The 17514-nt window shown below is 33.4% G+C and overlaps 1 protein-coding gene across 1 annotated transcript in view; it reads right to left on the bottom strand.

Annotated features, from left to right (window-relative positions):
* LOC123712495 (C3 and PZP-like alpha-2-macroglobulin domain-containing protein 8) overlaps positions 1-17514 on the bottom strand; it is a 154947-nt gene that overhangs the window by 87343 nt on the left and 50090 nt on the right. The window contains exon 2 of the mRNA XM_045665610.1: positions 8203-8304. Coding sequence (XP_045521566.1) covers positions 8203-8304 — 102 coding nt within the window. The remainder of the gene's footprint in view (positions 1-8202; positions 8305-17514) is intronic.

The raw sequence follows: 17514 nt of genomic DNA, 5'->3' as shown, positions 1-17514 counted from the left end.
ATTTATTCAATGAGTTTAGTAGACTATTTAGAAATGGTCAGTGAAACAGAAGTAGGGACGTTGAGATCCAATATACATACATTTACATATACAAAATGTATTACAGTGACCTGGAGAGATTCAAATGCTATCGTAAAATACTTCGCCCTCAAATTACTGTACTGCACTTCTGGTTACGCGCAGAACTAAAGTTTTTAATTCGGTACAGAAAATTATTCTAAGATCTCATTTATACTACTAAAGGCAGCACGAAACTTTATAAAGGGAACCGTGTACTTTATTACTATTATTTAAACTTGCTACTTCTAGAAAATATAAAAATATTTGACATTTCATTCACTTTAAGTCCCATGTTGTACACCGACACCGCCCATCATGTTATGCCTTTATAATTAGACCGTTTGTTTTCAATAGAAAAAATATTCGTCAAATTGTGTTAGATACGGATCGAAGCCCCTCGACAGTTTTCACTATTGCAACCGTAAATTTACAATTTTACACTGACATATAGATACCTACTTGGTATGGACTATTTATTACTGTGTTTATATTTGCATGGGTATATTATATATACATTAATAATGATTCACTAATCTGTTAGTTAATAAGGATACTTCAATTGCAATTGTATTTTTTATATATCATGTATTTGCGATGTCTGCTATGTTTTAAATACAGTTATACTTGTTATTGTAAGTAGTCTAATGGTAGCATAAACTTAGAGCAAGGGTCTCAACGCCTGACTGATTCTCTAAGCGCAAACATTTCAACCAAAACGTGTAATGCTTGATTACTCCTATTCCAACAATATTAACTAAGTTAAATTAATTTAATTTATAAGACTACTCATGTAAAGGTATTTTTAAGAGAAGCTGAGTAGCATTTTAATATACTACTCAGCTCAGGAATCAGCTGCAATAATATGTGAAAAACCTACCTTATTTCAGTTAAAACAATGGGTTTACTTAGTTTTGAGCTCGTCATGTTTTTTAGAAATCAAAAAATATAAAACTTTGATCCAAGTTATTCTAAAGAATTTCGTAGAGGTCAGTTTTAAAATTCACATTCAAACTCATAACAGCGTGTTCTGAAACATAAAAGGCTCAATCAAGCGAAGATTTTGTTGATTCGCTCTACAAAAGCGAACTATCACCCCGAAGACTGAGGCCACTGGGTCGGGCGAGATGAATAATTCATTGAGATGTAATGAGCTACCAAGTTTTCAGTACTCAATTTATACTCGTGTTTTTCTAAGGCGTGTTATGGATAAGATTATTCGTGGAATGTCTTATTGCAGCTATCACTAATTACAATCCTCACTATATAGATTATACTCATGTACATCTTGCTAATTAATGAGCTACCAAGTTTTCAGTACTCAATTTATACTCGTGTTTTTCTAAGGCGTGTTATGGATAAGATTATTCGTGGAATGTCTTATTGCAGCTATCACTAATTACAATCCTCACTATATAGATTATACTCATGTACATCTTGCTAATTATTTTCCTTAATAACATCTCAAAAGAAATGCTTTCTTCACTCGTTTATGCGAATATTATAAAAAAACCATAGGTCTCTATAGTTTTGGCTTTAGTGAGGGAAGTAAGCGTATGGGCCTGGGAATCACGACTGATGAGACAAAGTTGAAAACGCCTAGAAGCCATCTGCTGTGTTCGTTTTGGAACATATTAAAACATAGCAGTAAGTCGTACTCCTGAAGACTGCTGCGTGCAAATGGGAAAACGTGAATTTTTGAGTATTTATTGAGAGAATCTCCAATTATGAACGTTGCTATGCAATTAGTTTTTAATTGACAAGACTATAATACAACGCTGAAAGTGGAAGTGGTTACAAGCTGGACTCGACTACTCGACTGGAATCCTCAAGGGAAAAGTAAGCGTGGCTGCCCAAAACAGACCTGGCTACAAAGCATCATTGCAGAGGTGAAAGAAACTGAAACAACGCCGATTGCCTTCTAGGGGAAATTTGTTTCATTCCCTCTTTTTTCAATTGCATATAGTATTAAATATCACAGTATACATATATATAAGTGTCTAGTCAAAAAAGTGAAATTGTTCCCTATTTCTGTAACAAATGGAGTGTTTTATTAAAATTGGCAAGAAACAATTCGACTCTCTCAGAAAAGGAAACTCCCAGATGTCGCCAACCAACAACGTACCCGTATTAATAACTTAATAAGGGATTTGCTTCGTAAATCTTATCTTTATATATTTTACCTTCAATAGTAAGGTGTTGTAAGAATGAATGAATCAATAGAAGGTGTTGGAAAAGGGATACTTTACTTTAATGAAATCCCAGAGGCTCTTTTATATCTGCCTTTTAATAAATTTAAGAAATGTATTAAAGAAATGCTGTATAAATAGGCTTTCTAAACTTTAACGATTATCTTGTTGATAAAAGGGCCTGGGACTAATGCTAGAAAGACTGTTAATTAATTTGCCATATTTGTTTTAAAATAAGTGTTGTTTGCAATAGTCATTTTATATGATAATTTGCTGTTTTAAAAGGGGACCGAAAGTTTTTGGCACCGGTTTTTTCTCTCGGCCTATATAACCTCTGTCTTCTTTGCCGATGAGTAGAGATGTCTATCGATTCAAATTTGATGACGTGGAATACGTGGTACCTGTATCATATATTCCATAATAAACATTTTTTTAAGCTACAATACTCATTTTTATAATAATTATTATTAAGTCAGATTAAAACATGATAATTTTTTTCTCTAACTCACCAATGAAGATTGTTATTTATTAACATTCAGCTTACAACTCGTATTTGTAGCGTTGGGTTATGTATATGATTTAATAAATTAATGTTATTATAAGTGATACATATTTAGTATTGTATTGCATATGATTAACTTTAGCTTTTTTAAGTTGAGAATTGTATCAAATTAAGTAATTCGCATTGCCGTAGTTAGGGTAGTTGTAAGACGCACCTATAAATAAGACTAAGAATAAGTTGTTTAATTAAAGTAACCTTTCGTCTATTTCTGTCGAATTGTGTTTACGCTGTGATGGAAAAAGACAGATGATACTTTTTTATGTGAAATTATACTGTCTCCTTAGCCGGGCTGTAATTAAATATAAACAATTGATTTTTATGAAAATTGCCTTCATAATAACAAAATTGACTTTTTCCTGGAAGTCTGCTTTGAAAGGGAAGTCGAAGAAAAAACCGTCCATGGAAAACGCTTCTTAGGAACGTTGCGTTTAAAATTTAAATTTAGAACAATATTCAATTTATAACTGATTAACCCTAATTTGATTTCAATAGATTCTTTATTCATATGTTCAATTGACAATGCAAAAATTTTAGCTGCTGCATAAATTTCGCTTCATACAAAGATGTTAATTATTTACAGCATTTAATAATTTATTGCAATCCATTTTATATAAATTCACGAATAGCGCGATGTGTTAGACATAAATGGAAATCTTTACTGATATAAGTGTTTAAAGTATCTCCCCATAATTGAGGAGAGACATCTTTGCATCTGTATCGTAGACAAATTTGTAAAGCCTTTTATAAGACTCCTACGTTTTGCGATACAATTATTGAAGTTAAACTTCTTTATCGGCGTTGGAAATTGCTGTCAATTTTTCGGTTACGCGTCACATTTTTCCGTTACGAGCCATCTTTTACTTGGCCCTACCACGATTAATTTGAACAGATTCGAATAACAAAAGTAAAACAAACTCGAATTACAAATAACGATAACAATGATAGTAATAATTCTATTAAAATTTATGAAATTCTGTAATAATTTTAGTAGTAATAAGGTAAAATGAAATAATTGTATTATTTGTATTCATGGCTATGATAATAAAAGCCTTTTGTTAAACTTTATCTAATATAACTTTATTTAACCAATATCTGTAAAGTTGCATATAGTAGATCATTTTTCGAATAATACGGTCATAAAAAAGTTTCACTTCTTACGTGTGTACACTAGTACACGCACTTTTCCTGTTTAATAAATATCGATCCTTACGTCTTGTTAAAGGGTACAATATATTTAAATTATAATTTTTATTAAAAATTAAATCAACGTGTATCAGAGAATAAATTTTCAACTTGATCAACCAACGTAATTATTGTTTCGAAAATTATTATATAAAATTAAATACTATTATTTATACAATGTGTTGTTGATGAAAACCTTTAGAATAATTATATCATTGTCCTACCGGGCGCACACCAACTCTGCGGCCGCAGACGCGCGCGTTTTATATGTAATAAGTTGGCTTTGTGTGTGCATTTTAACTATGATTTCATTCACTAGTAGACCATTGTAAAAAGTGCGGTATTAGGTGGCTTAAACGTACGACTCTCATCCCTGAAGTCGTGCGTTCGAATATCGGCTAACGAAAATTTTCTTGTATCTCCACTGATTATTATTATTTATCTTTTATTAACCGTTTGTTGTATTGATAGAATATATTAGGTTCTTACATATGAAATTGGCGTATTGTATGGGAGGAACAAAAAGTCGAACATTTTTAAATATAATATGTTTAATTAATCAAAGTATGAATCATTGTTTTCTATGCACTTTTGCCATCTCATGGGTAGTTCATTGATCCCTTTACTAAAATCAATAAAATCTGTGAAGGCGATTTGGACTGCCCCATCAGAGTTAAATTATTTCCCTTGCAAGAAGTTGTCCAATTGTTGGAGCAAGGTCCGGGGTGTACGGAGGATGTCTTAGGCATTCCAATTGAAGCTCTTCTAATTTGGTAAAAAGTAGCAGTGGCGTGGAGCGATTGACCAGCCTAGGTTGTTTAGCCGCTAGCTTTTCCATCATGGTTTGCAATTGCTGACAATAGACATCAGCCGTAATAGTCTGGCCAGATTTGAGAAAACTGCAATGAAAAATACCGGCACTAGTCCACCAAACGCTTACAAGTAACTTTTTTGGGGTAAATTTTCGCTTGGGGCAGGATTTGGCTGGCCGGCCAGGATCCAACCATTGCGCTGAGCGCTTCCGATTATCGTAAAGAATCCATTTTTCATCACAGGTAATGATTCGGTTCGGTCACCTTTCAAGCATTTTAATCTTCCCAATTTGCTTCAAGTGAATTAAAACAGTTTTATCACTAACACCGCACGTGGTTTGCGATGGATCCGCTTCCACAATAGCCTTCAATACTTCATTATCAACTTGAGTCTCAGGCCGTCCACGGGGCTTGTTCTGCAGGTCAAAATTTCCAGAACGAAAACGTTGGAACCAAAAACGAACTGTGTTTTCTTTTGCAACATGACCGCCATACACATCATTCACCCTTCGAGTCGTTTCCGCAGCACTAGTGCCACGGCGGAACTCGTACTCGTAAATAATGCGATACTTAAAGTTTTCCATTTTGTAAAATTAGTGACGCAAACAGAAAAAAAAACAAATTAATGGCGGTCATACAAGCGGAAGCACAAATACAAAGCGCAAATTTGAATTTGGAATTCCTTACCAAAGAGGAGATCATCGTGATTAAAGTGGCCAGTACGAAATACGCCAATTTCATTAATTTCTAATATACAATTAGATAAAATAAATTATAAAGTAGGCAACGGGCGGCATTATTACAAGCAATCTCTTCCAGGCAACCCTAGTAAGGAAAGATAACTTAAAACTAGTGATAAACTGAATGAATTAACAAAAATAAAATTACACAACAATGTGGACTTAAACAATTATAAAACCAACATCTTAAATAAAATTTTAAGGAATTGAAAGCTATTCGTAACAATTAAATTTTTTATTTATTAGTGTTTTTTTTAGTTCTGTCACATTACATATAATTACTAATCAATATTATAACCTCAATAAAAAACGTGATGTTTTAACTTAACCGTATTATTGAGGAACTTGTGTTATAAATAAACCTTGGAAAGGCCAAAAGTGGTCTCATTTAAAGCGCGCGGCACCCTAAAATTTTATGACGGCTAAGAAACTTTGACTATAATCATTCTTCAAAGGACTTGCAAACAATGGTCGAGGGATTATTTTGTTTCGTAGAGTCATTGGCTTAACGACATCTTAACTATGCTTATGAGAATTGTTTTGGTGTATTTTAAAGTTGTGTAATGTTCTGCTTAATTCCGCTTCTTAAATTTCTGTTGTTCTGGTACTATTTAATGTAAATTAGATCGTTAATGTTATAACACGTCTGGCCATAAATACTATTGCATAAAAAATATCTTTTAAGTTTTTGCAAAAAGACTCACGGTGTCCTCTATCTTCGCGGATTGTTTGTCTTGGGGTTTTAGTTTGGATATTATTGGATCCCAGGTGTTTAATAATTTTAGGCCGTCTTCTCTATTGAAATTGGGGTGTTTTTTTATTTCAATGGCTTCGCGTACCAATCTTGGGAAGAATGTTTCACAAATACTTTCGGTTGGTCAAAGCGTATATAATGATTAGGCCTATCTAGTGTGACAGACTGCTGATTTTGTGAGTCGTCTATGTCTTATTTTCACAATGTGTTGACATATTGCTTTTAGTTTGACCTATGTAAGACAGGCCACAGTCGCAATCCAGTTTGTATATACCTGCATCTTGCAACGGGGTGTTACTTTTGGTTAAGATTATATATACTAACTATACATGAATTTCAAGTAGTGTTTTATAGTAATGAAACAAACAAAAATGTGGTTGGTAGTATATATTAACACCGTAAACCTATAAATGTGAAATAAAATTTAAATGATTCTAAATATGTTGGAGGAGAAAAAACTACAACACTTTTATTAAAAGATCTAAGCTTCGTCCTTATTTAAAAACCGTTTAATATTAAACGACACAAAGCCTTCTGTTCGTGACTTTATTGGCAATAGTCAGCGTTTTAGATGATTGATGGAAGGTCTTAACGATGCCTCTCAGCCCGAGAGTCAGCTGTCAAATTAATTATGATACCTTTGACATTCCACTTGTTCCCGCAAGACAAGGATTTAATGGTGTATTATTATTCAATTAACAGGGACTTGTTTGTTAGCTGGAAATGATTTTTGCCGAAAGCCGATGTATACAAAGGGGCGCATGTTGCTAATTAATGGTATTGGTTGTCAAATCATTTGTAAGCAAAGTGTATATCAAATTGTATATTAATGTATGTTAATTTTATTCTCTATTCTTTAGATTTTAATATTAAAGAGCAACCTTTTATTTAAGAAACCACAAAATGGAAAACTTCTATTATTATAGTAATTAACTTGAATTAGATATTTTTTGCAATATAATGAAGGTACAATCCAATAACTTAACCACGACTTCAGTGCTTAGTCGAAGCACATACAGATTAACCCGGAGTCCTATATTTGTCTCCAGTAACTTTCCTCACTCAGAGAAATCACTTACATGTTAAAGTATATCAAGTATCTAAGGCAAATTACTAAGAATTATTGAACTAAAAAGAAATGAAATATATAGCTGCCGTAAACCATAGACTAGAAAATATTATAAAAGCTTCATCTCCTGAACTAGTTCATTAAAAAATGTTGATTTAAAAAATTCAGATACATTCACATCCGTCGACGTGTTTACACACGACTCGCACTTGACACGGTTTCACTTTCATGAAATTAAGCCTTTACTTTTCAGTGTCAAGAGTGTGATGTGGACATGATATTTGGGGCAAAATTTTTAACCTAGAACGGGTTTAAAGATAAACACTGTTATAAAAGCTGGGCATGCTTTAAATATATGCATACTTTCTAAGTCATTACAATATTTTTTATTCGTAAAATAATTGTCTATAAATATGTACTTCACATTATAAAGAGAAAGATTTATTAACTATATATATTCGATAATTCTATATAGCCAAGCCAAGAAAGGCCCCTTGTATAATTATATACAGTCCTTGCTTACTTAACTGTACCTTATAAACACAGTGTTATGATTACGTAACGGTTAGGAACGACTAACTTTAAGAAGTGGAGATAGATTAAGATTTTAGGAACAAGGGGTTAGATTTAATTTAGTTTTACATATTATGTTTTAAAGAATTAAGTTTTTTTACGCAGCAAAATTATTACAATTTCTATTTTATTTTCAGCATTTTAAGTAGATTGGCCTAGAAAATAAGAGAACTGCTGGTAGAGACATCATCATCCAGATAAAATTATCATAATATTATTATCTCTAAAAAAGTATGAAAACCTTAGAATCAATAATTCACTTACGTTGTACATTTCGCTGCGGTCGCAGTTGAAAAGCAAAGCGCCAATACTATCAATGCGTCGGCCATTTTGTTTACCCCTGTCAGCACATTTCCGGTTACAAATCTGAAAAAAAAATTATACTTTATAGTTTTGTTTGAATATTATTACAATTTAATAACCAAAACAATTGAGTTTAAGATTAACCATATTTTTGGCTAGGTAGGTTTCGTTTTACTTAGAAAAAGATACCATATTCATGTTATGAACTTTAATTCGAATAAACATAATTAAAGAATAACTTTATTTGACAAGGTAAAATTTAAAAAAAAAATAGAAATGCGGCATCAAATCTCATAGTAGATATAAAACGGACAGCATCAGAATAAAACCATTTTAATTATGACAATTTTATGATAATTTAAAAAGTATAAAAATATTCCGACTTACCACAAACACAACTTAAAAATGTTATGTTATAATACATATAACTTTCCTAAAACATAAATGCTTAAGAGATTTTAAAAGCAATGTATTTTTATCTTATTTACCGGTGAAGTATCCACAACGCTATTAACGAGCGCTTTGAACACAACATTCTAACTTAGCATTAGGCATTACCAACTTCAAAGGGATCTCATGAAACATTTACACCAGAATATGGAGCTAAACCAACCAAGGGAAATATTTTAACGAAAAAAATGTATCCCATTTTCACGTAATGCGAAGGGAAACCAGTGTCGTACAAAGAAGGGCCCTTCAGAACCCTCAGAACCCTTACATAAACCTAACAAAGGCGCTAACTGTTAGGCTCGTGTAGGATATGGGGACCGATACAGGGGCGAACTTAAAACTGGGACCGAAACCTAATCAAAGAGAAATACTATTTGATTTCGATTTTTCATCCTAAATTGTTAGTTACCATCGTTTCTTTATTTCGCAGTCTTTTAATTCTAAAATTGATGTAATTTTGTTAAAATAATGTTGGTTAGTATAAAATAAGTATTTGTACAGTTTTGACATTGATCGTTAAATATGTACATTAATTGATTTCGTAATTCAAACTTTAATTCTGTCGGACAGAGTAATTAAAAATGTTAGCGTCATCTATAGAACAGCTTTTTTCTTTTTAATATTTGTTACCTAATTCACAAAAAAAACATAGCTTGCAGTGACGTAACAATATAACATAAAAATCATCTTCCATATACCTCGTAACGTAATTTGAACGTATATATAACAAATATGTAATGCAAAAAAGTGTTAATAAAGAGTGAATCTGACAGAAAAGATCAATGAGACTAGTTAAAGTACTGTATTTCCTATGAATAAAGTAGGCCTAAATAAGGGGCTCCGGTAACCGTAATACACTCATGTGATCGCAGATGTGTAAGACAGGTAACATAAATTGCAGAACCCTTTTACCACACGTATTACGAAAGTAAATCGCTAATGATGTCAACGGCTAATTTATAGAACAAAGCCTGTGTTTTACTTGTACTTATAAAAAAGATTTTACGCGTAATTAATTGCATAATTAAATTCTAATCATTCGTTACGTACACGTACCACTTTACAACCACATAATTAAGCTGATAAATGTATCTGAACAGTAATTTGGTGTTGATTTGCTATGAAATTCTAAGAAGAATTTCTAAAAAGCTTTGGAACAATTTATGCCTTGATATAGCACCTTGAGTTGCTCCCTCGGTCTAACCTCAAAAGTCGGTGAGCGTTACCTTCGATCCCTTGCCCTCTCGCTCAGTTAGTTGTTAAAGCCTTTATATCACGACTTAATATTTAATATCTAATTGATATAAAAAAAAATATGAGGGAACCTTTTTCCGTGAGTCATTCGTTAGAATTTAAAATTATAGTATTACATAAATTGTCACAAAAATAAACATTAATTAACTATAATTAACTTCGCAGTAGTGCTATCTAATATTTATCGAGATTAAACACACACAAATATGATTGAATAATGTCAAACATTTCTATTGTATAGAAATGCTAATAGATATTGAGGATGTATGTACATATACATCCTAAATGAAACTAAAATCTTAAACTGAAGAGTTATTTTAATTATTTAATTACAATTTTACATCTACTTTGTACTTATACACAGATTACTTTATTCGCCAGTGTTTTACTATGTCTTGATCACCTTCCATTCGTTCGTCAGGTTTTGATGAACCAATTAGGAAAACCTCTTTATTTTAATTATATTAGAAAGCTGATACATTTTATTGTCGTAATTTAGCGAATTTCTCGCGAATACTCTAATTTTCGCACTTTATTGTGGCGCAAATACATGAAGAGTGTTATGTGTGAGCATTTAAGCGGGTATAAAATAAACAAACAGTGGAATAACGTTTTTATTTCCACGTTGGAAGGTTTATTAAGTTACGTAGTGTTTACTTGAATGAGATGAAAGCGTTTGTGTGGTGAAATTCTGGCATATTACTTTATTCATAGCCGCGTAATGAATCATATATATTGCAAATATTATAATATACAATAGACAACTGACATAGTATTTTTATATAACAGGCGATAAATGGAATCACCTGTGTTATGTAATGACATCATAGACAACATAGACATTCTCAGTTGGCTCGTAAATGCGTTGCCGACCTTTTAAGAACAGTTCGTCCTTCAAAAACTAGTGTTAATAATATTACAAAAAAATAAAAATAAAATGGCATCAATCCATCAATCCTATACATAAGCCAAAATAAAGTTCTTTATCCAACCCAATAAAGTCAACAATATTAATTCAACGATATAAATCAATGATAAAATACGAGGGAAGTGTTTATGGTCTGTTATCACGGAAATAGTATAACTGTTAAGTCGAAACTCAGTCTTATTATTCAACTTCTTATTATTATTCAATCTTTATTCAACTTTTTAATTGGAATTTAAAATATTACCTATTTTTTAATTATCTTAAACAGCCCTATTAATATAACGATTGAATATAGAAAAAGATTAATTAATTACTGTAACTTAACGTACCTTGTAACATACGTATGTTTTTATATGTTCTACGAAAAATATGACAATTAGAATGAGAAAAATAAACTAAACTCAGAATATAAATACATCTTTATTGTAAGAAAAACAAAACCCTTGGCGTCGTTTAGTAAAAATTAAAACGCCAACTCAGGCTTAAATTTTCGCATCACGATACAAGATAGCTACAAAAATTTACGAGCTGATAAACGCCTACCATTTAACCTAGACCCTTTTGGACAGCGGTGTTTGGGCAATTTATTTTTTTTTCGAATTAAGGAAAAAATAAATATGGGGTCATCGTACAGTGGTCGTTTTATAAACTTGTCTGTTAAATGGATTACTACGATTAAGTTTGAGTGATCACTGACCTATATAGATTGATGCATGATTAGCTACAAAGCTAATGACCGCTTAAAGCTTTTACGATACGTCAGCAATATTCTTTGGGTTGCAATTCTGTAAGTAAGTCATTCATTAAATTTACTCAATTACAACTAGTTTTAGTTAACAATTTTTTTTATAACAAGACTATACTTTGTCTTTGTTCGTTATGCCTTTCGATTTACGACGAAACTATTATTCTTTAGGGTGTAAAAGCATGGTATCCACTGGCCTATAAACCAGATTTAGAATTAGATTAACACTATTGGGTTTTATTCTAGCATGCAGATAACAATTTATAAGTCACTGATATTGTTAAAGTTTTTCATTGTAAAATTCCTGTCACAGCATGGTCACAGGTTGACTGCAGGCCAAGCTAAGCATCATCAAGGCACTACATACAGGTCATACATACATCAGGTCTGGTCGAGAATCTCGAGCAGATTCTGTTCTGTGCATCTTACTCTCAGTTCGAGATTCCTATGGCTTGGAGATCAAGCTCAACTAATTCATCCAACATAACTTTGGCATGCCACGGCTTTGTTGACCTTCGTTCCAATCAAAGACCCTCCAAGCCTTTACGGGTTGAATGATGTCTGGTTTCCCATACTGGTGGTGTAGTTTATGAGTATATCTAAATGAATTTATCATATTACGAACTTTTTAAAACCTATTACCGAACATTACTTTTAGCTACACTTAATTATAGCGCAAAGTTTATTATGTATTATAAAAATACGTTATTAGTTTTAACATGTAAGTTATAATAATAATAAATTCATTTTAATTCCATACAGTTAATACAATAACATATCAAATGTGTGTTTGTTTTGTTATTATAGTTTTAGTCTACGTTAGTTACTGTTGTTTCCATTACTTCGTCTTCTGCAGTATGGACCCCTTTTGGGTAAAGGCCTCCTCCTGAACCTTTCATTTGGATGTTTTTAACTTCCTCCATACAATTCTCCCCATCACTTTTGTGGTCTTCGCACGTTTCGTTTTTCTGGAGGTCCGACAAGCATTACGGTTTAAATATAAACAAAAACTATTTCTTAGTATTAGTTCTAACTAGTAAATCGATAAACTTTATATTGTTAATCGATATATCTATACATTTTGTTAATGTCTGCAATTGCCACAAGTACCAAGGTAACTTGAACTAAGTAAATTCTCGTAAGAGGCAAACCATCTAAGTCCAAGTCAATTTAAGGAACAAACACCATTTGTCTTCCCAGACTGGCTAATGCTCGCTGGAAAGTTTATGTTCATATCTGCAGATATTTGCATTTATATTGGTAAAAATATTAGACAATTCCAGAATAGTTTAGAAGTCATATTCGACAGATATATGAATAGCGATAAAATTAAAATGTCTTCTTCATAATTGAATTGTAATTTGTGACTGAATGAACTTACAAATATTATATTTTTTATCTTATACGAGGCAAACGTTACCGCTAACGATAAATGGCTTGCAAATGCCGTACAGTTCCAAATCTCAAACCTGAGATCATGCGTCCAAATCCAGTTATTTTAATAAGACTATAATTACGCTATAACGTAATTCTTGTATTTGTAATATGGCGGTGTCTTATAGCAGGAAAATACTGGCAGACTATTGGCAACGATCTGGAAAGGATCCATATCCACAGGCGACTAACATATTACTACAAACATTTAGCAATAAGTAAGCTTAACATCATTTAAAATGAAACTTAAGGATATGGAAATAAAAAAGACTAATATTATTAAAATATAGCGATCAATATTTCTGAATTAATTAATGAAGAAAGATTTTATTTTGGAGTTTTTGAAACGAATAAGCTTAAAAAGTGGACCGATATTAAAAAAAATCGTTCACATAGAACAAACTTCGTGTCATTACAAGCTTTTAGAGTATCTCAGATTATTGTATTTATTACGTGACCATTTGTTACTTCAGCATACGCAAGTAGGTGATTAGCCCTCTGTGCCGTCTTTCATGATCAGAATGCTTCATTATCCCTGAGGTAATCCTTGAGGCTTATTAGTAACATACTTATTTTGTAACTAGGATCTGGCGGCCTTATTTATGTAAGTTTCATCTATATAAATATGTAGTATTTAATAAATATAAGCGAAACTTTAATGCATAATTTAATTTACTCCACGTTCAGCTATAGTGGCTGTTCCTATGCTATATAACGACTGCGACGATTTTAACCCTCATTAAATATAAATAACCTTTATATCGTGATGAAAAAATTATAAGCTTCAATACCCATTGCCCCTGATGGTAAAAGCTGCCATCCTAGCTATTCACCTGAAATAAAAGCAAGCCATAGGGATGGGAAACTTATTTAATCGATATTTATAAATTGTGTTTTTTTGGGACAAGCGCGTTATTTAAAGGTAAATAACTAAAAAAGCTTTCTATAATCAAGGCTAGATCAAGCAGTGTTAACTTTCATAGTTGAGGTCGTAGGTTTGATCCCTGGTTGTCTACGTGCGCGTTTAACATTATCTTGAACAGCGAAGGAAAACATCGTCAGAAAACCCAACAATTCTACGGCGTGTGACAGGCACAGGAGTCTGTTCACCTACTAGTCTATTAGATTTACTAATTACCATAAAACAGCCACAGAAATCCAGGCCTAAAATGGTACAACCATTCATTTTTATTTTATTTGTTTTTACATCAAGGATAGGAAATTTAACACCCTATTAATTACTTGATTCACTATAGTCCACTTATTTCGAAAAAGGAAAGTTTGTTTGTGTCGTACTTTAAATTATTTTCCTTACTCCAACTCAACGGTCCCACTTCGGCCGGATGTGGAATGAACAATGAAATGAGTCAAAAGAGTAGTATACGCGATAATGTTAAGATTTTATAAACATTATGTATTCGTATTCATTACATAAATTGAAATTGTATAAAATTTAAATAAACCAATATTATGTTAAGTGTCAAATAAGTATTAACAGGTTCAATATTGTTTTCACAATTGATTTAATTAATTAAATTTTTTATATTAATAAAGTGCACATATATCAAATAAGACATAAACCAAATTATTAACTCCTATCTCAAAACAGAATAAGTTAGAGTAGTAAAATCGATAAAGGGCACATCACTAATTAAAAGGGGAAGCTGAAAGCAAAATAGCATAGCGCGTCTAATACGATTAGTGATGTATTTGTGTACGCAATGCGCACTGGGTCGATGGGTAAACTCACTGATTTCATTCGAATTATTTACTCTTCATTACTTTTATGTGACAACCTTTATAATTAGACACAGTAAATTTATCAAAAAACGCTTTTGAACTTTTTTGCGTATAAGTGGGACTCTTTATGGGTATTTATATATACGCTTTTGTCCCGAAGGGGTAGGCAGATACCACGGATCTTCCTTGCTACGGTCCTGACATTTCTCTCTCGCTTCATCCGTGGCATTCACCATGCAAGCTCGTCGGTTTTGGGTAATTTTAACTGGTCCCTTATCTAGTCTTCTTCTCTTATATTTTTAACAGAGGAAATAAACATGGCCGTTACTGATTTAATGTATGACTTTATGACAACCAGTTGATATTTTAGTTGGAGTACCTAATGGTTTTTTTCGTACTAAAAAAAGAAACACTGGACAAAATTAAAACCTATTTATAATTATTTAAAAGTAAGATACTATGACTATATTAATATTTATAGAATGAGATAGATTAATAATCAAAAATGAAACGCTAAAATAAATTTAAAAAATGTCAAACAAAAAACACTGAACTAAATTAAAACCTGTTTATAACAACTTTATAATTATTTTATTACATAAAAGTAAGATACTATGAAAAAATTAATATTTATAGATAATAATCTAAAATGAAACTCTTAAATGAATTTAAAAAGATTGGTCCTGCTTTTTTTATTTTATTTTTTATTTAATGATACTCCCAAAAACCCTGAAAAAGTCCCCTGCCATTGTGTCCAAGGACTTATTCTATATCAAATTTTTACTCTCTCTAGATTTTACTTTTAGAAGATACAATATATTATTACAATAAAGTAGTTCCCGAATGGTGTGTTACGCGTGACACATCAAAAAATAGCTTCAAAATCTAATTCAATTTTTTTACAAATTCAACACATTTCAAATCACGTAACAGAGAACTTAAAAAGTCCATTTCATTCTAATTCAACAAATTTTCAACAAAGTCCGCGGCAATCAGTATTATTTTTAGCGGTTTAAAAATATTTCTTTTATCTTTTGACTACGATTGATATTATCAAATTAACGATTATATAATCTCGATTTTATTCAGAATCATAAAGGTGAAATTATAATTCGCTGTTGGAACCTTTATTTCGGGGATCGTAGCGCAATCCATTAGCCGAATGGCTTCTCTTATCAACTCATAAATTTTAGAGGTACTATGAGACGCAAAGTGCGTTATTTTTTTTTTTTTTTTTTTTTTTTTTATAAAATAGGGGGCAAACGGGCAGGAGGCTCACCTGATGTTAAGTGATACCGCCGCCCATGGACACTCTCAATGCCAGAGGGCTCGCGAGTGCGTTGCCGGCCTTTTAAGAATTTGTACGCTCTTTTCTTGAAGGACCCTAAGTCGAATTGGTTCGGAAATACTTCAGTGGGCAGCTGGTTCCACATAGCGGTGGTGCGCGGCAAAAATTGCCTTGAAAAACGCTCAGTCGTGGAACGTCGGACGTCGAGGTGATACGGGTGGAATTTTGTATTTTGCCTCGACGTCCGGTGCTGAAACTCAGCTGCAGGTATTAATCCGAACAACTCCTCTGAACACTCTCCATGGTAAATGCGGTAGAAGATGCAGAGTGACCCCACATCTCTACGCAACGCCAAAGGATCGAGCCGCTCGGAGAGGGATTGGTCATCGACGATTCGAACCGCTCTTCGTTGGATACGGTCAAGTGGAAGGAGCTGGTACTGGGGAGCCCCCGCCCAGAGGTGAGAACAGTATTCCATGTGGGGCCGTATTTGCGCTTTATAGAGTTGCAGGCGGTGGCCCGGAGTGAAGTACCGTCTCGCCTTGCTGAGCACACCAAGCTTTTTGGAGGCTAATTTAGCCTTTCCCTCCAAATGACCGCGAAACTGAACGTCGTTCGATATGTCAACGCCAAGTATTCCGATGCTGGCTGTGGCTTCAAGAAGAGTGTTTTCGAAAAGAGGAGTAGCGACAAAGGGTATTTTTTTCGCGGAAAACGCGCAAACTTGTGTCTTCTTGGGGTTAAATTGGACTAGGTTTAGTCTACCCCAGTCCGAGACTCCACGTAAAAGAGTTTCGACTTCAGACACAAGTTTGTTCCGGTACTCATCGACAACTGCCCGAGAAATACCTGCCCGGCCAGTGTAAAGAGTATCCCCAGTGCTGTCGTCCGCATAGCAATGAATGTTGCTAAGTTGCAACATGTCATTGATATGCAGAAGAAACAGGGTCGGGGACAGAACACAGCCTTGTGGGACCCCAGCATTCACGGGTTTAAGGTCGGAACATGCTCCGTCGACGACGACCTTGATGCTCCGATCGGCTAGAAAGCTGGAGATCCAGTCGCATAATTTCTCAGGAAGCCCGTAGGCTGGTAGCTTCGAGAGCAGTGCTTTGTGCCACACCCGATCGAAGGCTTTCGCTATGTCCAAACTAACCGCTAGTGCCTCCCCCTTGGACTCAATTGCCTCTGCCCATCTATGAGTAAGGTATACTAGAAGGTCACCAGCTGAACGACCACGACGAAAGCCGTACTGATAATCGCTAATCAGCTGGTGGCCCTCTAGATAACTCAAGAGCTGGCCATTAATAATGGATTCCATTATTTTGGAGAACAAGGAGGTTATTGCGATTGGGCGATAGTTGGATGGATCAGTGCGATCGCCTTTTTTAGGGATCGGATGTATCGAAGCGGTCTTCCAGCACTTCGGGACAG

This window comes from Pieris brassicae, chromosome 7 (genome assembly GCF_905147105.1).
Source record: "Pieris brassicae chromosome 7, ilPieBrab1.1, whole genome shotgun sequence".
In the NCBI taxonomy this organism is placed as follows: Eukaryota; Metazoa; Arthropoda; class Insecta; order Lepidoptera; family Pieridae; genus Pieris; species Pieris brassicae.
Note: the sequence above shows the minus strand (reverse complement) of the source record. Positions and strands in the feature narration are given on the sequence as shown.